The 24756-nt window shown below is 41.3% G+C and overlaps 1 protein-coding gene across 2 annotated transcripts in view; it reads right to left on the bottom strand.

The window, feature by feature from the left end:
• The window catches only part of UNC5C (unc-5 netrin receptor C), a gene marked incomplete at its 5' end in the record, with an annotated part of 242618 nt that overhangs the window by 49689 nt on the left and 168173 nt on the right, over positions 1-24756 (bottom strand). For both annotated transcript variants that reach the window (XM_083862300.1, XM_083862301.1), the window contains 2 exons: positions 6277-6380; positions 19257-19400. In XM_083862300.1, coding sequence (XP_083718426.1) covers positions 6277-6380; positions 19257-19400 — 248 coding nt within the window. The remainder of the gene's footprint in view (positions 1-6276; positions 6381-19256; positions 19401-24756) is intronic.

Raw genomic sequence — 24756 nt, 5'->3', positions numbered from 1 at the left:
CTCATCTAGATGCCACCCTCTTGATCATAAGAGTTGTTCCCTACACGTCTGGCAATCTCAAGAGCTAAGTCCCAGCTGCTAATTGTCTTCTCTGCACCAACCTGCCCCAGAGTCATCTTCAGAGCCAGGAGCACCTGCTGAAAACAGCAAGTCTTCTACCCTCCAGACACAGGCAAAGCCTGCCAGTGACATTTTCCACAAGAAACAAGATACAAACATCTGGGAGCAGCAAGAAACTTGCCTTGATGAAAAGTAATCTGTAATTTTGAAAGGCAAGAACATTGCACCCGTGCCTTCCCCATGCCTGGTTGACACAGCAGGATTGCTTTCCATCTGGTTCCCCATGCACACTGGATTGTGGCTGGTATTCTCTGCAGCTGTGCCAACTGCTCCCAGTGGCACAGCTCGCCTTGCAGCAGTCCCTGCTGAGCTGGCATCACCTCCAACAGCCACAGGGAAATCTCAGCTCCCTGGCTTCACCTGGATTGTAACACACAAGCACATTCCAGTAATAAAACATTTGTGAAACTAACTACTGATTTAGACACAGTACGAGATATCTAAGTGAGACTGAGAAAACTCTCAGTCTTCATAGCAGTTTTCATATGAGCCAGCAACAATTCTAGGTACCTTGAGACTTGAGTGCCTCTTTGAAGAATGTTATTTGATTTTGGATCTGGTTTCATCCCAGCAACTGTCTGCTGAAGAGGATGTTGTCCTCTATGTACTGTTTACTGGAAAGATATTTCATATAAATTTAAGATTGAAAATAAAAGGAAAGAGAAGTGATCTCCAAAGTGTCTGAAATTACAGCTATGAGAGACTGCAAAACATACTGAGAATGAGACAGCAAATGCAAACCATTATGGTGTTTTGTTCACTTGTTCTTATTGTGCTTCTGCTGCCAATAAGGAAAATTGTTGTTCCTGCTGTGGAAACGCTTCCTTAATTACACATATATCCAGCTTTCTGCTTGCAGGGTGTATGTACAGATGCTGGATGTCTCCAGGCCCATTACAGCTTTGCTTTATGCACAATTGGGAAGTTAAGCCTCAGAATAAACTTCTGAGGTGTACTGGTAGAAGCAGATGGAGAAATTTATTCCACACAGTCTCAAATTCAAGCACAGATTATGGCATTATTTATTGAAAACCCCAGCATCTGCTATGTGACCATCAGAAGCTGCTGGGCTTCTTTTCCCACCTAAAAGAGGAGCTTGAAATGGAAGCCTATAGCTCACATATTGACTGGCACTTTTGGCACAATGTGGGCATGTGGACAGGTAAGTTCTGTTAGCTACACCAGAATCTCAGAGCTGTCTCTGCCACAGAAAGCCAGCTGCAGAGAAGAGGATAAGCTAGCAGGTTTCATGTCAGTGCTCTCGTAGAAAATCTCACATTGTAATATTTCATAGAGGAACCCAGAAGTCTGACTGTTCTCCAGCCCCACAGATCATCCTTGCCTGAACTGAATCATTCAGCAGTTGGATTCACTTTGGAGCATGCTCTGCCCTCACTTACTTTGGCATCAGTGGAACTGGACTAGGAAGGAGAAGTACAGGGGTAGCTCCCATAGAAAAGTCAGGTCTCAAAAACAGCAGTTCTGCAAGAAGACCTGTGCTCTTCCACATGTTCTGCACTGTGGAAATGAACTTGTAGGAAATGTAAAAACAAGGCTAATAATCTAGTAGTCAGCATACTTCCCAGGAAAGCACAAATTCAAAGCAAACCTGTCCTTCAAGCAGGAGCTGGTAACCTTATGTCTCATGCTTTGCAAGAGTGACTTGACCACCCACCAGTAGGCTGGGGGGTAAAATGTATGTTAAAAGGGACAGAAATGTAGGGACCAGGGGCTGACAATTTCACGGTGTTTTATCCTGTACTTTTGGAGGACAGGCCTGCATGCCCAGACCTTTTCCAATGGCTCTCCAAAGCAAAGGATGAGCAGCTCTCACTCATTTAGGGCTGTGTTCCTTTACAGAAACCTGATTCCTCCTCCCCACTCTTCCTCTCACTGACACCCAAAGGCAGTTCTGCTGTATGTCACAAGGCACTGCAAAGGACAGTGCTACTTTTCAGCAATAAGCATTTGTGGCCACAAACTCCTCTACTTGTCTCTCTTGGAGCTCACTTTCCTGCTGTAAATATAAAACACTGTCTCAGTGACACACACCTGCATGGAAATGCACACACATGAACTCCCAATTAAGGGATAACTACTACAAAACATAAGAGGCTCTCAGGAAACAACGCAAACAGCAGTCATATTAATAATCAATTAGATGGAGCTGCCTATTTAGAAAAGTCCCTAGCTTCTACCAGCCTTTGCCTGGGCAAGAGCAGCTAAATAAAGTTTTTGCCACAGTTCATCTTGACTCGGCAAAACACCCTCTTCTGCCTCTTGACTCAGTGATCCTTTTCCCCTTGCTTTAGTTCCTAATTAAATCCATGAATGTGGATAAATATCACATGCAGTTTTAAACCCAACTGGGTCACCAACTGTACACTACACTCTGTTCTGCAATTAAATTACTCTGTGAAACACCTCAGTTGAAATTAAAGAAGCAATTACCCCCCTGTTAAAGGCACCACAAATCATACATTTCAATGCAAAAGTTCATCTGGCAGCTTATGGCATATTAACCAATCTTACATCTCATTTGTGTTTTGATCTATAACCTACCCAAATGAACTAATTTGATGTGACTCAGTGTCTCTAACTATATTCTATCATGTGCAATACAATGCCAGTGTCTTTCAAAGAACAAGTTAAATGAGCTAAGGGGGTTAATTGCTAACAACTCAGCCATTACTGTTGGAGCATCACAGAATGGGATCCTTTCTCCCTTCTCAGGTTAGGTTCAGAAATTCTCACACAGAAAACAGAGTGGAACTGAAATGGATGTTTCTGTTCATGCTGGGGAGCTGCGGAGCTGCAACTGTCTGATTTCCACTGAGCGTGAGGCTGGCAGGTCAGACTGCTGATCTTACCACCTTATCCTACTTCTCCCCATTGTGGAAAAGCAGAAAGTGGAGAAGCATAGAGCTAGGGCAGGGTACTGTTTGTTTTTATGTCCACTTGTTTTTTTTTCTTTTTTGGTTAGAGCAGGAATATGTGGATTTGCTCCTTCCCCCCTCAGCTATGTGTGGAAACCTCAGTGTAACAACACCTGTGCTGGTCCTTCTGCTGCTTGCCTGGGCCATGCATTGGAACAGCCCAAACATTTGCCTGTGTGGTTCAGAACCTATAGGTTTGTTCAACATGATATTGGCTATAAACCTGGGGGTGGGGAGGGATGTCATGGTGCATCAGACACCCACGCTGGTCGGGGCTGTTGGGCAGAGGTGTGTGACAGTAGAGAAGCTGATCTGGTTTTTCCAGAGAACCATGGAAACCCGTAGTTGCTTACGCTGTCCCAAGTGAACAAGGAGATGTACTTTGATTTGACCTCAGGTCCTGAGACTGGTATATTTTAACACATCTGTTTATATTTGGATTTTGGCTTTTTTTTTTTTTTTTTTTTTTTTTTTTTTTTTTTTTTTTTTTCATAGTGCCCATGACCTGAGCCAGCTTTAATGCTTGTCATGTACAAGTGGATCTGAGGGACTGGTAAGTGTTGCTTTTAAAAGCTTTGCCTGCCCATCTCTGTCTTTGTCCTTTTGCCCTCTGCAGAAACCATATGTTTCTATGTGGTTCAGCTTTTCAGTAGTCCTAAGATCTGCTCTAGCATTGATCCATAAGAGCTTTACACAATTAATTGCAATTAAATAGGCTGGGACTGATAAGACTGAATTCCCCAGATACTGAAAAGAAGACAGAATTTATCCCTGAGCATGCTTGTTCTCACCACTTTGAAATACCAGGGAAAAAAGAAAAACAAACTAAACTGAGCAGGGGGAGAATGGAATCAAATAGAAAAAGCAAGTGAAAGATGTTAGAACTGTGGACTTCAGCACTGAGGGTGTTCTCTGGACACATTACACTGAGAGTGCATTTTGTACAGCCTCACAGTGTAAGCTTTTCTTCATCTGTTTTGGTGTTAAATCCAGTGGCTCCTTCAGAAGCCAGAAAGTTAAAAAAACCCACAAAAACCCTAAACAAAACACAGTTTCTAGAGTGTGAAGAATCTAAAGCATATGCACACCAAAGCATTTGGAAATGCTGCTCACAGCTGCAGCATATGCATTACCTGACTCTACTTGGAATCAAAGCAGTGCTTCCACAAGAGGGAAGAGAGCCTCAGTCTGCTGCCTGCCTTCTCCCAAGCCCTTCTTATAGTTACCTGTACCATCATATCAGAAACTTCTCCAAACAAATAAATGAAGTCTTAAACAAAGAACTCATTAATCTTTAAATTAAAATAATCATGTAATCCTTAAACCCACCAAGTTATCTTTCATCTTTCCTTTTTTTTTCCTTAAATTTATCTAACTAGCTTCAGCAAGTGGCTGTAATAAAGTGTCACATTAAGGTATTCATATTCATTAGTGTTCAGGTCTTTGTTCTTTTAATAGTGTTGGAAAAAATCTACAAAGAGGCTGTATTAGGCGGCTGTCCAATCTGGCTGTTTGATCTCTTTCTGACTTCAAAAGTCAGAAGAGGAAAAAAAACCACATTGAGAATGGTTCTTTTGAATGTCAGATAGGGAGTATAAGATTTCTGAGCCTGCCAAGTGTTAATTGGTGTCTGGCCTGACCATGATACAAATAAGATCCAGAGTCAGTCAATGCACCGTCATGAAGAGCTATTGACAGAGTGAGCAGGATACTGGAAGGCAGGAAAAAGCACAACTGTTATGGCAGCAGCTCATTTTTTCAGAGAGGATTTTTTCAGACATCGCTTCCCACAAATCACGTTACATTATGCAGTTTGGGTCTCAGCCACGTGATGGGGTATAACAGACCTTTCTGAGGGAACAGTTGGCCTGGCTGCTGAAATTCCAGTGGCGCTTTTAACGCTGCACAAAACCAAACTACCCGTCAGCATTAATCTCTGCTTCTAGCAAAGGAAATGAAGCTCTCCAGTACTACCCTGCACTGCCTGAACAACATATCCCAGTGCAAAAACTCCTGTCATGCTACAAGAAGAAGTTGATTTGATGCAAAGAAACATCAGAAAGGAAAATAAAAACCTGCTGTTAAGTTCCTGATGAAACTCAACTGATTAATATTACAGTTGTCAGCAAGCTGGCTCGGCAGACCTAAACAGATATCTTAATGGGGAAACAAAACAGCCTATGGAACTAGAAAATGGGAAAAATCTTCTGTGCTAATTATTCTTTCTGATGTTTGTGGACACGTTTCTGCAGTTCTGATTAAAGCTAAACTTGGGTTAGATGGGGAAGTAGCACTTTAAGCTTCATCTCCTGAGAAATCAGCCATCAGCGCTGAGTGACAACCACTTTGCTACTTAGCCATGACAGTCTGACTTATCCTAATGCAAATTGGCAACAGTTCCTTCTGTGCGTGGTAGAGGAAAACCGAAGAGAATTCAGATAGGGGAATTACCGTCATTAGCAATCAATTTTTCTCTTAACAGCCGCAGAGGATTTAGGATTTCAGAGGCCCCCCTGTGACTCAGGGAACCCCCTTCCCTGAGCTGTGAGTCTGAAGCTGGAGGCTCTGCTGCACTTAGGGAAGCTGCTGCTCACTGCTGCTGTCAGGCACAGATTCTGCTGAAGGGCAGGCTGGCTCCTGCAGGGGGAGGACAGGCTACCCACTCTGGGTTTGCTTAAAAGCTGGCAAGAAAAACAGCTAAGGCCCTGAAGGTGGCTTATTAGGCAGATACATCCTCTGTTTTCCCAAACTTCGTGCTGCTTTACCTGGGAGCCCATATTGTACCACAGTATATCCTCTCATGCCAAGTTGTGCATACACATGTGAGTGAAATATAGTCTGGCAAACTAAAAATTAAAATATGTTTGAAAGGTGCCCCTCAGAATAAGTGAAATTTTTTTTGCTTCAAAACCAGAAGGAAAAATAGCAGGCTGGTATTAATTCATTCCCCCAGCTATGTGTCCTCTGGACACCAGATATAGTTGTGATTTTTCAAAGGGAAAAAAAAACCTGAAACTAAACCGCCTGCAGCTCTGTCCAGCAAGGCACCACAACCCAAAGCCATTAATCAGGTCCCAATCAATCTTGTCTGTGAGCAGCAGTCAGTCAGCTCTCCATTAGCACCCATTCATCACGCCCTGCTGTAAGTCACTGCACCATTAGCCACCCATGAGGCCTTACTTAGGATGTCCCAGTGCCAGACACTGCTGCTGTTGCTCACCTCAGCTACTGGGATGCCTTCAGGGGGGCGGCACTGGAGCAGGACCTCTTGCTCCAGGGACACTTCTTTCCCTAAGGGCTCCTGCTCGAAAGTTTTCCGGAGATCTGAAAAGAGAGAAAAAAATAAGATCATTAACATTATTATAATTTAAATTACATTTGATTGCCACACTGGATAAATGCAGGAGACAAAGAAAATAGCAGTTTTGCTCCTTGTAAAATAAAGCATTAAAAAAAGTCTGAGTCATGTTTTCATTTCATTCAAACACTAAGCAAAGATTTCATAGTGGATTTATTACTCATATTGTGGTACAGCATGTGAACTCAGTGAGCAACCAAGGCTTCCCATGGAAGGTCATGTCCAGACCTTCAGAACTGGACAAAACGTGAAAAAAGTCCTTTCTTCAGATAATTCATCTTTGGAAACTATGCCAGTGAAGTACTTAAGAAAGTTATGGAAAATTAAATAAATCTGTAAAACTACAGCACATAAACTGAGTTGCCTTAAACTCATAGAATGAAAGTGCTCATGCTGTGATTTAATGTACTTTTAGCTCATAAGCATTAACTTTACAGGTTTAGCTGATTGGTCTACACCTCATCATCATCCCTACAGCACTAAGTTATTATTATTATTAATTATGTAGTAATAATAATGATAATAATAAAAAGTCCCTTTAAGAACTCAAACCATGTTTGGATCCCTTCACAGCACCACAGAAATGTGGCAGACTGACAGGGCATCAAATGTTCCTGCAAAGATCAGACCAGTTCATTGTACTGGACAGCTGCAAAGTCTGGCTTTTTTGTACTCTTCTATAACACCTTTGCACTGGTGGAAAATGGACTTGAGAAATTCCCTCCTTATCACTGTGTCTGTATTTCTGCCATCGACTGGCACCCTCTCCACCACGCCAGGGAGGACATGGCTTTGAAGAACTGACCATTCAGCCCCTGTAGCTACTGGGGATATTTCTCCCTGCTGCCGGTTCCTGCTGCAAATGGATGTGAAATCATGCTCAAAGTTACATCAAAGAGCTGGCCTGGCTTCAAAAACTTTACAACCCATTTATTTTTGTTTTACTTCTTGTTCTGAAGTCAAACCATTTCCGTACATCAGCTCATGGTGAGGTTGCACAAATACTTGTGTCATACTGGCAACAAGACACAGTCATATGGGAACAATTTAAAAGCCAGATATTTCATATTTTGAAGCCATAACCTATGACTGGGCTGGAAAACAGACCACTGAATTGAACCTATTTACAAATAAATCACACAATGAGTTATTTTTCTTCTAGATTACCTCCAAGACCTGATTAAGAGCTGACCCACAAGGAACTGCATCAGTGCTACCAAAAGGCAAAACCTGGGGCTGGCAAATGCAGAGATAGAAAAGGAGATGCGGTGGCCGCCACCAAATCAACTCCTCTGATACCCTGAAACTTTGAATGGCATAAGACCTCTATCTCTTACCCTGTATTGGAAAAATATGATTGTTCAACTACCTGGGATTAAGCATCAGTTCAATGACACCATGAAAAAGCCCTGTCATAGTTGGAGATGCTCATTTTAACTTGATATAGTGGCAAACTTCTGACATCCAAGCATATCCCCAGTGAAACTGAGGCATCTCAGTCCTTTCTCTGCACCATAGGCATGACAGAAGCAGCCCCACACCTCACTGCTCTCCCACCAGCAGCATTCTTGCTCCCTTTGGCTTACAGGGCAGGGATACTGAAAGCCTCCTGATGGGACAAGATTTATGGCCACCATTTAAGGCACCAAGGATAAGCTTTGGCACATCCTACAGCAGCAATGTAAGAAATTGCTGTCCCCAGCTCTCTGCATGGTTGGGATTACCTTCTGTCAAAAGGAAGTGCATGCCAGTGTCACAAGTACCTCACCATTCCAACCTCAGCTGTTGCTGAAGGGGCCTTTACTCTAAAACGCTGGATAACTTAGGGCAAAGAGGAGATAAATCTGGGCATGAACTTTTCTTAGGATGACATGCCAAGTTTTGCCAGGCTGTGCCTGTCAGCATCCCTGTCACACTGGAGTTATTCCAAGCCAGGGAGGCTCGCTCATGTGACAGCAACCACAGCAAGTCTCTAATGTCTGTACAGAGCTCCCAACACATTGCCAGCAGCAGCAGCTTCATCCCACCCTCTCTGACAGGCCACCCAGTGGGCATGTGGGTCCTATGGCTCCATTTCAGTAAACCTTAAACCCTCCAGGTGCCCATGGGTGGGAATCATTCCAAGGGCAGAATGCTGAGTTTTGGCTTGCTGCAGTTCTGCATGTTAAACATGGAAATGAGCAGCTCTTTCAGGAGCTGGTAGGTTTCTTGGGAAGCTACATTCCTCTTTGGGCCCAGGCTCCTCACCCATCCTGGGCACACATAATGCCAGGATAATGCAGTTTAGCTTTAAATTAGCAAACAGCTGGGGGTATATTGCTAGCAGTACCCATAAGATCATACTATTGCTAGTTCCACAGATATCTTCATAAGAAAAGGATTACTTCTACATCAGGTACACCTTCGTGCATTTAGGTGCACACACGTGCACAATGCAGACAATTATTGTGCTCTAAAATCACGGTTGAGGAAAAATGAGAAAGTTACTGTAATAGTAATAGAAGCATATAAGCACAGCATTAAATAGCATATTAATAATAGCTTTCAGGTGTTCAGGCTGAAGACAGTAAAGGGAGACTAGATAATAATCTGAATATTTTTCTTGACATGTTGATTTACTGTTCTGCCTACCTTCCTGAAATATTTAATAGAGCTCTGATTCCACATTGCCTCACGTGCACAATAACCACCTCTCCCATAAAGCACTTGCCTTTAGAAAAATCCCCACATTTTAGTGCATACAAAAGTAAATCGTGTTAATCTAGAAATATGTAATAACAGTAAAAAAGTCCCCCTTTAGCCTCTTTGTCACCAACAGCTGGAATTGCTGGGTACTAGCAGCCCCTTCTCTCTGGGAACTGTTGCAGTGGTGCTGCTGCAGGTGAGATGAACTCTGTGGGACCCTGGCTGCCCTCAGCCACAGGGCCTTGCTGTGGGAGGATGCTCTAATGGCACCGTTGGGTTCAAGCACTTCAATGATCCACAAACTAAAAATACACTAAGTAGGGCCTTTGACATAACAGGCAGTAATGTTCTCAAAGGAGCCATTAGATACTATTGAGTAAATTATACTAATTTGGCAGGGGTGAAGGTACATAATTGTGTATTTACAAGACTAGGAGCTCTTATATCCTATCGGCTCCCTCCCACGTGTTCACAGCTTTATCCCACCACCTCCCACAGCAGCCATGTCACCTATGAATGGCTCCAGATGGCAACAGTGCAGGGCACTTTTGGTTAGTTGACCTAACCGAGCACAAGGCTGGCTGTTTGTGACACACACAAGATGGGTTTTTAACCGATGAAGAAGCAGAGGGCCTGGACAAATATCTTAATCACCTGCTGTAACTCTAATGAAACACCCTGCTTGGACAGCAGTGGGTTTTGAAATGACTGTTTTTTCTCTATGGCCCTAGCTATGATTTTTTGTGGATAACAATGACATCCTTCTAATTCTTCAATCTTCAGCTTCCTTTGCCATTTAACAATTATAGTCATCATGGAAACCTCACACTGCCAGCTGGGAGTAGGTGAGCTTGCTAATGTACTGAGGGACTTTGGATCTTTCCCAAGCAGTGTATTTTCAATAGCACTTTTCAATTTCTCAAAGTGTCATTTAAGTTACAATTGCTTGTGAGTGAGGACAGAAGGGATTCATTTTCCCAGAGAATGGTAAGAGACTAATAAAATACATCCCCGTTAAAAAGAGAGAAAAAAGAAGAAGCTTTAACAATCTTCAGAAACTATACCTGGAAAAGCAAATCAATAAAATATTTGATCCATTCTGGATCAGGACCTCTGTGTCTGTGAAGAGGCAGTGTGCATTATTAAAACCTCAAGTGGGCAGCAACCCTGTTACTGAGACGCTGAGAGAGCACCTTCCCCACCCTCACCTTCCACAGGGAGGACAAGAGAGAAAGGCAGCTGTACTTCCTTTTCATTATTATTTTGGTAATGTAGAATAATCCTATATTGCCAGTGTTAGCAATACTCTTCCTCCCCTTATGCAGGCAATATTCCCAAATGGAAAGAGCTGGGGTGGACAGTGGTGCTGAAGAGCCCATCTTGTCTTGCACCAGCATCCTGACAGATCTCACTCAGCTGCAGGTGGGGATGTCACTGCCAGGCTCAGGTAAAAGCCTGCACTCACACAATGAGCTTCACCCCACCTTTACCTTCCCTTCAAGGCTGTCTTCATAAGAGAAACCAAAGGCAGCATTTCTGGTCTGCCACCTTGGGCCAGGCTATTTTCCTTACTAAAGCATAGTCCTAATAAATTCAGAGGAGGCTCTTGTGGCATATATTGCAGCATGTTTACAGCATACTTATGATGAGACTTCCCTTCAAGACTCCTGAAACACTCCTGCACAACCCTCTCTGGTAAGGACATATGGCTGCATAAGAGCTGCATGGAAATAAGAGAATTATCATAAGCATAAAACCAAAATAAAGTAATGGGAAATCAGTCTCTCAGTGTACACCATGTTGTTAACTTTACTTTTGAATTGCTATGCTTTTTGGACAAAGGGGCATTAGATCTAATTTTTGATGCAGTGCTAAATTACTTCATTATATGTTTAATGCGTTTTTATCTTACAAAACACTCAGAAGTTGAATTTTTGCCTGCCAAAGGTAATAGATTATACAGGAAGTCATGTCATTTCCCCACTTCCTTTTCTACCTGTCAGCTTCTAAGAAAGAGCAAAGAACTACCCTATTATTTCTTTTTAATCAAATATGGTTTTATCTCTTTGTTGTTCATGGTTTTACTGTGATGTGTGGGTGGGTAAAACTATAAGGATATCTTTTATCATTTCTGAGAAATGTGATAAGAGGCAGACCAGACACTTCAACGTGGTGCTAATGTAAGGGTGACTAATGAATGAGCATGAAAAACGGACACTTGTCAGCCAGGAATTAGATGCAAACCAGACAAACAGAACAAGGCAGCATTACTGTCAGGGAAAGATGGATTTCTGCCCTTGGTAGACCTTTAAGACTCTCTTCTCCTTCTAGTAACTCCAATGTCAACTTTCTTCCTATAACAAACAATCTAAAATATGAGCAAGCTTTAAGAGCACAAAAAGAAAAAAAAAACCTCTGTGTTTTTTTTCTATACAACTGTCACATTAACTATGGCCATTGAGAGAAATATGTTCAGTGTGTGCTTTCAGAGAAACAAGTATTTAAGAATGTGAAAAGATCTCCACAAAAAGCAAGTATTTCCATACAGAAGATAGCTTGCTTTACATAGATAAGTACATAGAGCCATCCATATAAAACTAAATGTCATAAGAAAAAACCACAATTAAAACACTAGAGAAAAAGTGAGTATGGCTTAGTATAATTTTAGCTGTTATTAGAGGATTGGTATGCAATAAGTAACCAAGATTTCAAGTCTACCTCCTTCTCTGGAGAGTGTTTTCAAGAGGCAAGGTTCAATTCTGTCTAGTAATAACACCCAAATAGGAAAATAATTGCAGGAAAAGAGTGGTAGAATGCCACTGATGTTCTACAAAGTGAAAGAAAGCCACATGCTTGTGAAAACACATCTCAGTGCATTTATTCCCAGACTTGGACAACTGATTCTTAGTTTGAGACACTTGACTAATATTGTAAAATTGGTCTCTTCCTCTTCCATCACCTTCCACAATGTGGATAGAGTTGAGATACCTTTTTGCTTAAAAAAAAAAAAAAAAGCTGTTAAAGACTGAATTGCAAATCTAAATGTAAGAAACCCTGCCCTGTCAGGCATACTTGGGCCTTGCTTTTCTGTTCACAGCTGGGTCTATGACCTTTTCATGGGGATCAATCACTGGTGGGTTGGCAATGGAAAGGTTAGGTACAAAAACCTCTTTTTTTTCTCATTTTGTTCTTGTGTGGTTCCTGCTTTATGTTATTAATTAAATCAAACCAGATTTCCAGTGAGACAGCCACAGGAGTGTCATCAGCCTGTAACCCAGGGATCCCTCTGCAAACTCTATCAATGGCTTTTTTAAGTGTGGTGTCCTGCCCTGCAGAGTCCCCTGCTGTATCAGCTGCACACTGGGCATTAATCAAAGCCCCCTGCCCTCCTCCAGAGCACTGCTGCTCATGGAATGGGATTGCAGATGGACAGGGCTGTGCTCTCAGCTGGCCCATGCTTCTGCAGCTGGAGCTGAAGACTGAGGAAATAAGTCAACACCTCAAAATTCTGTCTCAAAGCTTAATACACAACTTTGTGCTACTCTTTCCTTTTCTGGAGGGGCTGTTTCACTTCTGGCCAGTCCTGCAGAAAATCTTGAAGCACCACAAGGCTGACACAGCCACTTTCTCAGTCTGGAGAGGAATGTCATGGATGGTGGAAATTCCACCTTTCCAAAGATGCCTGGCTGCTCATGGCTTGAGCTGAGCTTGTCTGTAGCCCTCTGGTGACCCAGGCAGTAAGGCTGACACCCTCACATAGCCAGGAAGCAGCATGAGCTTCCATGGCTAAACAGCTGAGGGGGACTGCAGCAGTTTCTTGGAAGTGCACACCTTGTTTTGGGGAAGTAGGCTGTTTTATTCACTGACCTGAGCTACACAATGAGGTGAGGAACTTTGCATGGAGGCTACAAACTCCCTTTGCTTGGAGGCTACAATCTGCAAGACATTCTGCATGATCCCAGGATCTTCCCTCCTCTTTTATTTCCTTTGTATTTCCAGCCTGAACAAATGGGAGGAGCAGACCAGCCAGCCCTCATTCTGTCAATGGCATCTTCATCCAGCTGGGGATAACACTATAACCCAATGACTCTGGAGACTCACTGCTTACAGATCTGCAAGAAAACCATTTTCCTCCTCCTCTCATTAGCTCCAAGCTAATTCAGCCAGATGTTCATAAGACTGAACAGTCTTTTGCAACACAGCTTCCTTGTGGGCTGTGCTTATAACGAATAATGACCTACTCAACACATTTGGTATTGAAACAACTGTAAAAAATACAAGTAAACAAACTTTGTCAAGAATACACTGAGCAGATGGGTTCCCAGGTGTCACTGATCACACTGTTCTCCTCCTCTTCTATTTTGGCTTGATAGCTCAATATTTTGTTGCAAGTTTAACCTGAAAACCAACTTATAAACTTAATTCTATTCATTATTTTTATTTGGTGATTGAAGATGGACTCCTAAGTTCTTGTTTTTCAAATGAATCTAAATGTTAGCAATACTAACATCAAGTCCACCAAAATTTATAGAGTCTTGTCTCTTCAATACAATGCAATGTAATTTCTATTTATTACTGTTGCAACTGCATTCTAAAATTTGGCAGCGGTCTTGCCTATTAACTTGGGAAGCAGTACAGAAGTGTGCTTTTCAGGAGCACAGAGGGGTAGGTAGGACTGAGTATGCTAAATGCACAGTTAACCTCCCTGCTGCCCTTTCTGTAATCTGCTCTTCTTCAGTAATCTCAGCTCAAGACCATGTGCCTCAGTCATCCCTTTATTAACTCCGAGCAGCAGATATTGATTAGTAGCAATTTAAATGGTACACAAGGAAGGAAGGAATTAAGGTCCTATCTCTGCTAACTCTCATATACACTTGCCAAAGTACACAACCCCCATTTCTATAATATTTTTAAATACTGGATACCCTGGATGTACCTTTCCATTAAAATTTTCAATTGTTGACCTTCCTAGCTCCCTCTACTTATCTCAACATCCACCCAACTTTGCTCCTATTGCAAAGGGCTCTAATGCTTTAGTGGCTGCAGAGCATTGTTCTCACAGCTCTGCTCGGATCAGGAATGTGAAGAGAGGGAAGAAAGGCACTGCAGCCATGTGCCATAGAGCATGGGCTCCAGCACTAAAAGGTGAGATAAACAAGTATCAGTAAAGAATATGTGATTGTTTTTCATATCTGCTTCTTTGCATAACTGCAAACCCCTTGTAAGCGGAGATAAACCATCAGATGAACAAATCTATTTTTCTTACTGCATTTATCTTATCAGTATACAGAATCTGACATGAATATATTAACTGCATGCCTTTGAAAAAAATGTCTGGGAGAATAAAGGCTTACAGATAAGTATGTGGGAAACTAGTATAAAATTATAAAAAAGATTAACAAGCAGAGTTCCTTACTACATCAGGGCTTTTTAAAATCCTTTTTCTTGTTTTTTTTTCAATTCTGATTTCAAGATAATGAATAAAGGAAAAGAAAAAGCTATTCACATCCATTACAGCAAAAAAGATCAGGTAATAGAAATTACAGAAACAGCTTCTATTTTCTTACAGATGTTCAACAAATCCAAAACCTGGGAGCAGATTTAGGGCTTGAATTTTTACTATATTTTCTCAAGGAGAGCATGGGTTAACATCATGAAGTCAGTGAAGCTACAGCAACACCAAAGTGGTGCAAATGAAAAGTGAGGTTGCTCTATGCACAGGGGCTCAAAGCAATTTGTCTTAGCCATCCCTTTATTATCTGATCTAAAAATTAGGTCAAATCCTGCAGCTATTGTTTAGTCTTTATCAGATGTATGTTCCAGTGGGTTTAACTCTACTTTTGGTTGCACAGGCTCAGATCTCATTCATTGTTTTAACAGGAATTTTGCCCTGTTAGGTTTTATCTGCTCAATGACATCAGCTCTGTTACAGAAAATTCACATTAAAACTTTATATTTGGTTGCATTTTTCACAGCCAAAGGTAAAGCTGCTCAATCCTCCTTTTTTCTCCCTCCCTCCACAACAGCAAATTTTTTTTAATTGACCAGGACAACTGTAACAAAACATATTAGTGACTTCTAAGGCTCCTCATAGGATTTGGCTAAGATAAATCAGAAATGTGCGAGTAAATAGGAAATGTGTTTTAGCACTTTCCTAGGCAAATATCTCAGAAAATGTATTCTATCTTTCCAGCTCCACCAGGATACATACATTAGGTGTCACTACTTTGTTGGTTTCTGATATATCTAAAATGGCAAACTGAAAATTAATCTCATCAAATCTGCTGATTTAAGAGGATGAAATACTCAGCTCCGCTCTCATGGGGAGACCAATGCCCTAGGATGATGAATTCCTGGAAACAGGAAAAACATGCCTTTGCAGAAGCAGCTTGCACAGAAGGGAGTCATTTCCCAGCATACTCATGATCCAGGAGTGCAACAGTGATTTGCTGTTAAATGCCCTGAACACTTAGGAAAGCTGGAATGTTTTATTTAAACTCAGACTCCTTTCCTGTCTATATTGCCAGCATGGGCATCCTTTGAAAACCAGAAGCATCTTTAGTCCATATTTATAGATCACTTCTTTCCTGAATAAGTGAAGCTCTTGGTCAAAGCAATGTTGCAATTGATTTTCACAGAGAACTTTCATTGACCAGGTTGTTATGTACTTTCTGACACATGCCTGACCCTGTATTAAACAAACACAAGCTGCTTTTCCAGGATGCACATTTTTCACACTTTCAAATTACTTTTCAGTTAATTCTATTACACGCTCAGTGAACAGTGATGCTGGGTCCTATTTTTCTGTTTGTTTGTTTTAATGGAGTGCAGCTCCAGCCCTTGAGAGGACACAATAATTCCAGAATAAGACATAAGGGCATAAGGGAGAAGATAAGGAGAAAGAAGATAAGGAGAAAAGGAGAAGAAAATGAACAGGGAGAAGGAGGGAGAGAAGGAGAGAGAGAGAAAGAGGAGAAAAGCTTTTCCTTACGTGCTAGATATGGCTAGTTATGCTACAGTTGTATCTGTCAAGATAAAATCACCAGGTTTGGGTATTAAGATAAATAATTCCACTTAAGCAATTTACATGCTCCATTGGCCCCTCACCTTTCCTAAAGGTGTCAGTGCTCACTCTTGTGCCAATTAAAAGCGAACATTGCACTGGTGACAAATAAGCAGCTACAGCTACCGACTGGTGTGGAGAGATGGACTCTTCAGTCCCACTTAAGATTTGGACATCCTTGATTTCCTGGATTAATAAATACTGCATAGAATCTACATTGTATCCCAGCCTCATGGCACACTGTGTAACCATCAGAATACTTAACAAGCTGTGTTGAAAGTTTATTATGACACAACTATTATATTGCCAGTGCAGATTCAGTTTCAAAGAAGTCAAAGTTGTGAATACAGAGGAGTGTTTATGTAACTCGGAGTTTAAAACACTGAGTTTAAAACAGTGGTCATGCAGACCAAAATATATCAGAAAGTAAGGCATATTCCCCACATCATCTTCCTGAGTTCCCAATATAGTAGGTCAGTGTTACCTGACAACTTTATAGAAATCTGTACATGGACAATTTTGCAGGGAATGTGCTTTTGCTGCTGCTTTAAAATCTGCAGATTGAAAGACTCATACTTCAATCCTTAATCCCAAGGAGTCTAAGTGACTTGCTTATGTCACAGCTGTTCATGAACCCCAGATTCAGGGACAAGAGGTTAAAAAAACTTCAGGAAAATACAAAGCCACATTTGAGTTACAGCCTCTAAAACTCCCTGGTGTTTATTTAATTAGAGTTTTCTAGGGGAAAAAAAAAGCCACTGAAACTCTGGAAAAATCACTGAACTGATTGTTTCCCTCTTTCCAAAATATAGTAAGAAAAATAAGCAAAATCTGTATTATGAGCACCTTCAATAGAAATGTGGACACCTGGGAAGAAATACCAGTTGATATAAAATAACTTGCATTGACACATAATGATTATGTGTTATATAGAAATTAGGTGCACAGGTATGCCAGGACACAAAAATTACTTAAATATCAAGTAAAATACACTTAAGTATGTATAAAATACTTCCAAACTGTGTCAATTTAATGGTCATCTGTCAAGGGCTACCTGGCAGGACACGAGAATCTACGGAATGAGTTAACTGCAGAGTCATAATCTAAAAAACCTGTTCAAACATTGCTAAGCCTCTCTGAAGTGCTGACTGCTCAGAAGAAAAAAAGAATTGAAATCACTTTCTTTTGTTTCAGTACAAAAAAGGAAAAATCCTAAAAGTTTTGAAATGCTTCCTGCCACGGGAAAGCAATATGCACACATGTAATGGCATTTCTGTTTTTGCAGGAAGAGTATTTTGTGCAATAATTTAAGTTCTCCTTAGCCCTGGGGAAAATCTTCTCTGGGGGTAGGCCTATACTTAGAAGTACAGGTCCCTATTTCCTATTTTAGTTGGACTAAAAACATTCAAAAATGGGTATTTAAATAGCACCTCTGAGATTTGTATCTGGATGTTTACGCAGAAGGTACCTCCTCTTTGAGGATCTAACCAAGTAGTAGTTCCTCAAGAAGGGAAGGAGAATCGAGCCCTTAATGGAGAGTTATAATGACAGAGAGTCCTTCCTCTAATGTGTCTGTGAAAGGGTTTATTTGGCTGGAAGAATTCTCTTATCCCATTATAAATTGTTAGGCACAGTGCAGGAAATATAAGTATGCTGCAAATCCAGCTTCAAATAACCTTTTCTCACAGAATGTGTTTTTGCTGAGGTGAAAGCAGTGGAAGAAAGGCAATTCTAGATGATATATTTTGTTCCTATTATACAGAACAGTATTTCATCATGTGAAAGAGAAATAGGAGTCCCCAGTGTGATTACTCTATTACAAAGAAAAGCACTTCTTTGAAAATTAATGAACATTAAATATTTGCACAGTCAAATGAAGATCTGTTTTCAGGGAACTGGTTGCCCTGTGTTCTTGGGGTCTAAGCTGGGAATGGTTCCAAATAAATACTGAGGCTAGCAGCCATGAATAACAATGATGAAATACCAGGGTTGAGATGACCACTTTCAAACTCATATTACCAATCTGATCACATGATATGCCAAATACACACTTTTTTCTTTGCTAAGGAACAGCAGCTCTATTATCTGACTGTGGTGACATATATTTTCAGCTTTACAGAAAAGAGCCTGGGTGTTCTGGTGGACACCAGGCTGACAAGAAATCAGAAATGTAGCAAGTGTTAGCAAGTAAGGCTAATGATATCCTGGGCTATGTTAGAGAAGGGGTATTGACAACAGATTAGGGATCTGATCCTGTCCCTCAATTCAGCCCTTGTGAGGTTACATCTGGAGTGGTGGGACCAGTTCTGGACTCCCCAGTACAAGAGATACATGAACATACTGGAGGCAGTCCAACAAAGGGCCACAAAGATAACAGCAGCAGCTCTTCTACAAGAAAAAGCCAAGAGGGCTGGGACTGTTCATCTTGGACAGGAGAAGGCTCAGAGGGATCCCATCCATGTATATAAACACCGGATGGGAGAGTGCAACAAAGACATAGCCAGGCTCATTTCAGTGGAACCCAGTGATGGGACCAGAGGCAAAAATATGAAACACAGAAAGTTCACTCTGAACATCAGGCAACACTTCCTCATTGTGAGAGCAGTGGCATAGGTAGCCTAGAAAGGTGCTGGAGTCTCCTTTGCTGGAGACACTCAAAAGGAGTTTGGAGATGGTCGTGGGTAATTGGCCCTATGTGGCCCTGCTTGAGCCAAGAGTTGGATCAGATGACCTCCAAAGTTGCTTCCCACACTCAGTCATTCTGTGGTTCTGTGAAAAGAACAGTTATCATCTCTTTCCATAGCTTGCTTTGTTAAGGTTCCTACTCGTTAACTTCAGGCACTTTTATTGGGACATAAAACTGCTGTACTCAATAAATACTGGTTTTGAGGAGAATGAGGTTTAGCTCTTAAGAAGAGAATAGACTGAAACTCTTGTGAATATTTCTGAAGGCCTCAGTTTCTGTATGCATCAATAACTGCACAAAACATAGAACCCAAGTGGTTGGAAACCAAACGTGTCCCTGAAATGGCAGAGACTGCAGTTCTCCTCATCTGAACACCATCCCCCCTGGGGTGTACAGCCAAGCACTCACATGCAATGCGGACGTAGGCTTTGCGGCTCTTGGTGGTGCCTGCGGAGCTCCAGGCAACGCACTGGCACCAGTAATCCTCCGGCCCAAAGAGCTCCTCCACCTGCTGCCGGGAAATCTCGATGCTGACCTCCCGGACTATCAGACCTGTCAGGGGGCAAGCAACACAGACTGGTCAGTGTTTGGCTTACTGATGGACAGAAAATTAGTGTAGTCACAGAAATTTGCTTGCAGAGTTGCTGGGAGACCTTGCAGCTCTCTACAAATATCTATTCAGCAACATAAACTGTCATAAGGATGGGAAGGGAAGGAAACTCACACTTTATCTGCATAATGAGAAATGTGGGTGATTGAAAAACTAATTGCTGATATTTCGACTTTTATCGCATACAGCATGTATTTTAGACAAATTGAAGGAACAGCAACCCAGCTAATATAGATTGTACCACACCTCTAGGACAATTTACATCAAGGGACATTGCAAACCAGTTTTATTCTGACATATCATAAAACCACATAATCATTCAATTTATAAGATTTCCTTAGCCCTTTTGTACTTAATCCCTTTTTGTTAGACAGACACAGCACAGGGAGAAGTCCTGTTCACTGTGACACTGAGCTGCCCAGGAAAATGGATTTTAGGATGGCAGAAAATGTCCTGATACTTTGTAATGATGAGCACATGTGCTGCAGTATGGTTATTGCAAGCTGCAAGATGGGCACTACTACTGTCATATGTGCTGCAGATATTTGGATATTTTTAAGGGATTTCATAACACAGTGAAATGCAATTCAGTGCCTGACAGTCTCTCTGGCCCTGCCCTCTATAACCCATCTCAGAACAACCCTCCCCCAAACCCACAGTTGCACCCACGAGGACAGTGACCCATTTGCCATCCTTCCAAGCAGACCGAGATTAGCCCACACTTCCCACACAGTGCTCTCTCTGGGGAAGCTGTTTTGCTTTTTCTAAGTGCAAGGAAATGTTGCGGTGTCTCCGACACCACTGTGAGGATCGCTGGCAGAATGTGTAGATCCTCCAATGACAACCACTGTGTTTCACACTGACACAACCCCCTTCTCTGCTTCAAAATGCACTCCCTAGTCAAAAAGCTCTTAATTACTGCATGTGAGTGGGGGAAAGTGTTTACACCTTCTCTCAGCATATTTGGTCTTTGCTGATGATGCCCAAATATTGACAAATTTCTAATACATGTCTGCCTGTAGAGAACATCACTGCCATTTCAAAAATGCACTCTTGCAAACAGAATATATAAATTCACATACAAACCTTTTGTGTAGTGAGATTGATTTCCTTTTTCTTTCCAGAATTGCCAGGAAACTAAATCGAATTATCCTTGGATCAGAGCATGCACAGTATGCCCCCATCACCAAACACCAAAGGGCAGGTCCTTGTGCTGAGCACAGACTCGAGCCTGTGGAGGCCAGCTAACCCTCAGCCCCCTGCCACACAGCTTACAAGGGGATATTCATAATGTGAATGTTCCCAATTGTACAGCATGGTGTGTTCCTCAAGCACTGGAAACTAGGCGAGCCCTTTGATTTGCCTCCAGCCTCACAGAGGCTCCATTCAGGGAGCCAACGATTAATTCCTGTTTGCACACAGTTGTGCACTGTCACTGCGGCTGCATGCTGCCTGCATCCCAAACTTGGGCAGCAACCTAGCAGCAGAAAGGAATTAAGGCATGTAAAACCACAGACTTCTCTGGTGGGAATGCCTTCTAAGGATGCATTTTCCTGCTAGAAACTATCACAGCCCAGCTCCCTTTTTATTTCATTATCCTTGACATCTTTAGCCATTGAATAATCAGCTTCTTTGGGGGGAAACACTTAATAGCTCTTGTCCTTGAAATTAAATACTCAAAATATGGCAACAGCGCTCTAAAGAATGGAAATCAAAGCAGTGCATGGGCATTTGATATGCAGTGAATACTGTGTTATAAACTTATTCTGCTTTGATGAGCTAATTTGGCTCCAAAAGGGGTCTGAGGGATAGCTTTGGTCTTGGTGAGAAGAGCATGAAGAGGGTGGGGAGGGAGCAGGTACATTACATCCATAAAAATTGTTATATTTTCCCAGTGCAACTGCTGTTAGCCTAAAGATTACTTCAGTTCATTCCCACAGTTTTTATTGTACTAGCCCAGGGAGCTTTTGAAGGTTATAATATTATGTTTTTATAATAAGCCTGATTATGACAGAGCTTGATGGAGCAGTGAACTTTGTTACCCAAGGGCCAAAACAAGCATGCTCCTAATGACCATACTGGTTAAAAATGATTATGAAATACCCTTATCATTCAGGACACAAATGCCATTTTCTGATTGTCTGTGGATGATACAAAACTATACGACAAATAGCTGCTCCCTTTAAATGCACCAGCAGAGCTTTTCATCTCTGACCTCCTGAGATGCATTCTAATTCAAAATAACAAGCTACTCCCAGTTCAGCCTTTTGGGACAGCTGTGAAGTACTGACAGGTTTCAGGTTATTCAAAGTAATTTGGTCTTTAAGTAATATCAACAGTTGTGCCATGACCAAAGAGACGTACACCTTCTTTCCATAGCAAATAAATACGACCTCTTTCTGCTTACAAACAAAAAACATCATTGCGTCTTGTCTCTAAGGTAAACTATTTTTCCTAGAGTTCAAAATGTATCAAACCAGTTGGTAGTGCCACAAGATCAGATGGGATATAAGGATCCATAAACAGAACTTGGAGATTTGATTCCACCACTGCTTCCCAGCACTGCCACCCACTGTGGCACCTTATTGCACAAACACCCACAGTGATTTAGGAGAAAACCCTCAGCAGCTGAAATGCACCCACCCTCAGGCCCTGGGGCAAGCACAAGGAGACACGTTTCCCTTGTTGTACTGACTTGCAATCTTATTCCTTCTGCTAGCACATGCCAGTATCAGCCCAAACAGAAAATCCCTTTCTAGGCCATATTGCAAAAACTGCAATTTGCTGAGATATCTCAGATAGCAATTGCCTTGTTACCAGCTGACACATCTCTGTACATCAGATTTCACAGAGGAGCTGGCATACTCTGTCTGCTTTCATTCAGGAGTGTATTGCTTATCTGTCTCATGTGGGCACCAAGTGCAGGAAAACCCTTGCATTATGAGTTCAAATAGAGAACTTCATCTTATCTCTGCTGGACCTGCTTCTGCTTTTACACAAAATAACATTAGCTAGAAAAAAAGAAAAAAAAAAAAAAAAAAAAAAAAAAAAAAAAAAAAAAAAAAAAAAAAAAAAAAGCTGAAAAACACCCATGTGTCAATATTTCCAGACAATGTGATGTGCTGCACCTCTTGTTCAGGCAACTGCAGGCAACTGTTTATCAAATTGCTTGATTATGGGTGAGTGCACAGTCTCTGAGGGCAAAATTAGAAGTTGTTTTATAAAATGAGTCCCTGTATTTTTCCCAAATATACTTAAGATAAGACAAACTAAGAGATTAGCATTATATTTATGCATCATATGACCTACCTGGTACTGGCCAATTCTGCTTTGTCACTGTGCTAAATAACAAAATATCATCTTCTCACTGAGAGTAAATCCTCTACCTTACCTTCTTCTTTAGAAATATATTGAATTTTTCAGTCTAGCTCTTCATACAGCTAAGCTATGTAGCAGGTGAAGATACATAGCATAACTGTGAGGGTTTTTAAACACTTGAGTAAGCTGCACATTTCCAGAATTACATAATAATCACTCAGATGGTGGAACAACCCTCAAGAAGTCAGGATCTTCCTATTTCAAGCAATGCAATAACAAACAGAGCTGAAGGGAAAATAACAGCAATGTGGGCAGCTACAATGCTTGACAGGTTCCTTCTATAAATCCACAAAGAGCTGACCAAAGGGATACCCTGACCATACAATGACATGCTCAGCATATAAAGCTGAGACAAGAATAAGAAAAAAATGTTCACAGTGGTGGTATTTTTCTTGACAAGTTACTTGTGATGGAGCCATGCTTTCGTGGTAACACCTGCCTGCCTACCAAGCTTTGAATAAATTCTTTTTTTGCTTTGCTTGTGTGGTTTCTGGTTTACCTATTAAACTGCCTTTATTTCAACCCATGAGTTCCCTCACTTTTACCTGCAGGACTTTCAGTCCTATCCCGCCAGGGGCATGAGTGAGTGAGTGGCTGTGTGGGAGGCTCAGTCAGCAGCTGGACCTAAAGCACCTAAAGCACCACAACCAGTCTAAGATATTCTTTTGCCCTAGTAGTTTTGTGTCCAGTTCAGGATGGAGGATAGCAACAAAGAAGGCTCATGACATTTGTCCTAACTGATCTGCAATTATGTCCCCATCCAGTGAATTAAGAAGTTGTCTATAAGTCACAATTTTTGCCTACTTACTAGCACAGCTTATTCAATCACTCATCTCATTAAAATAAATGCATTTTTGAGACTAATATAACTTGGGGTCTGAAAAGGGCTCGGGAGAAACCAGAACTTTACTTATTTCTGTATTTGTGCATTATGAGTGATTAATGGGCAGAGAAAAGCAGAGGGTGGAAGGAACCTTTCTCAGTTTCCCTACTGCTAATAAGCATAGGGAGAGGCATTAGCTCATGGTGTATATCAAAATCCAAGTTACTACCCTTCATGGAGCAAAAGGAAGTGTGAAGAGGGAATCATGCCTTATATGCATGGTCTTTCATTATAACTGTATCCTAGGAACACAATCAAGCAAAGACACACTTCATAGACATGGTCCCCAAGTGCTTAACTTAGCTGGCTATACAAACTCTGAAGTAGATTATCTGGTCTTCAGAGGCACAAATGTTATGTTTTTTAATGTATGCAAATGTAATGCAATTGTGGATATTATGGCAGATTATTGATAACTGCAATTATAACTCATGGGTTCCATATTGCATCCACTGAAGTAATTGGCAAATTTCCCAATGATTTAAAAAGAAACAGATTTGCTGATCAGACTAATTTCTTTCTAGGGAAACAAAAATCTCTCAAGGTTCCATGACCATGTAAGACTGCACAAGACAATAAATGATCACCACAAACATCAGAAAACAGAAAATTATTATCAATTAATCAAATGTAATTATTCAACCTGGAGTCAGTCTAGGTCAGAGTTAACATCTACGGTTCACTTGGCATCATTCTGCCAAGAAACTGTTTTGATATATTTTGGCTGTCATAACTGTTTGGCATTTGATGTTAATACCCAAGACCTGTGAAAATACTCCTCAGGACTTTGACAGAGCAATTTTGGTGAAAGCGCTACATTGGTATGTGTTTGAACCCTCTGGCAGAACAGTAAACAGGAACTATTTAGTCACAAGACTAAACTGCACTTACAAACTCTAAGAAACTGCATGGATACTTTGTTTATTTTCTCTGTAAGGAGTTCAAACAGTTTTTGTGCTTTTGTGCTTTCATTTGCCCAAAAGGTATTTCATTAATTAGTAATCACATACGCCAAAGAACACATTTCTCAAGGAGAT

This window comes from Zosterops lateralis (assembly GCF_965231275.1).
Source record: "Zosterops lateralis genome assembly, chromosome: 5".
NCBI classification, from domain to species: domain Eukaryota; kingdom Metazoa; phylum Chordata; class Aves; order Passeriformes; family Zosteropidae; genus Zosterops; species Zosterops lateralis.
The sequence above is the reverse complement of the archived record's forward strand: the minus strand, read 5'-3'. Positions and strand labels throughout refer to the sequence as shown.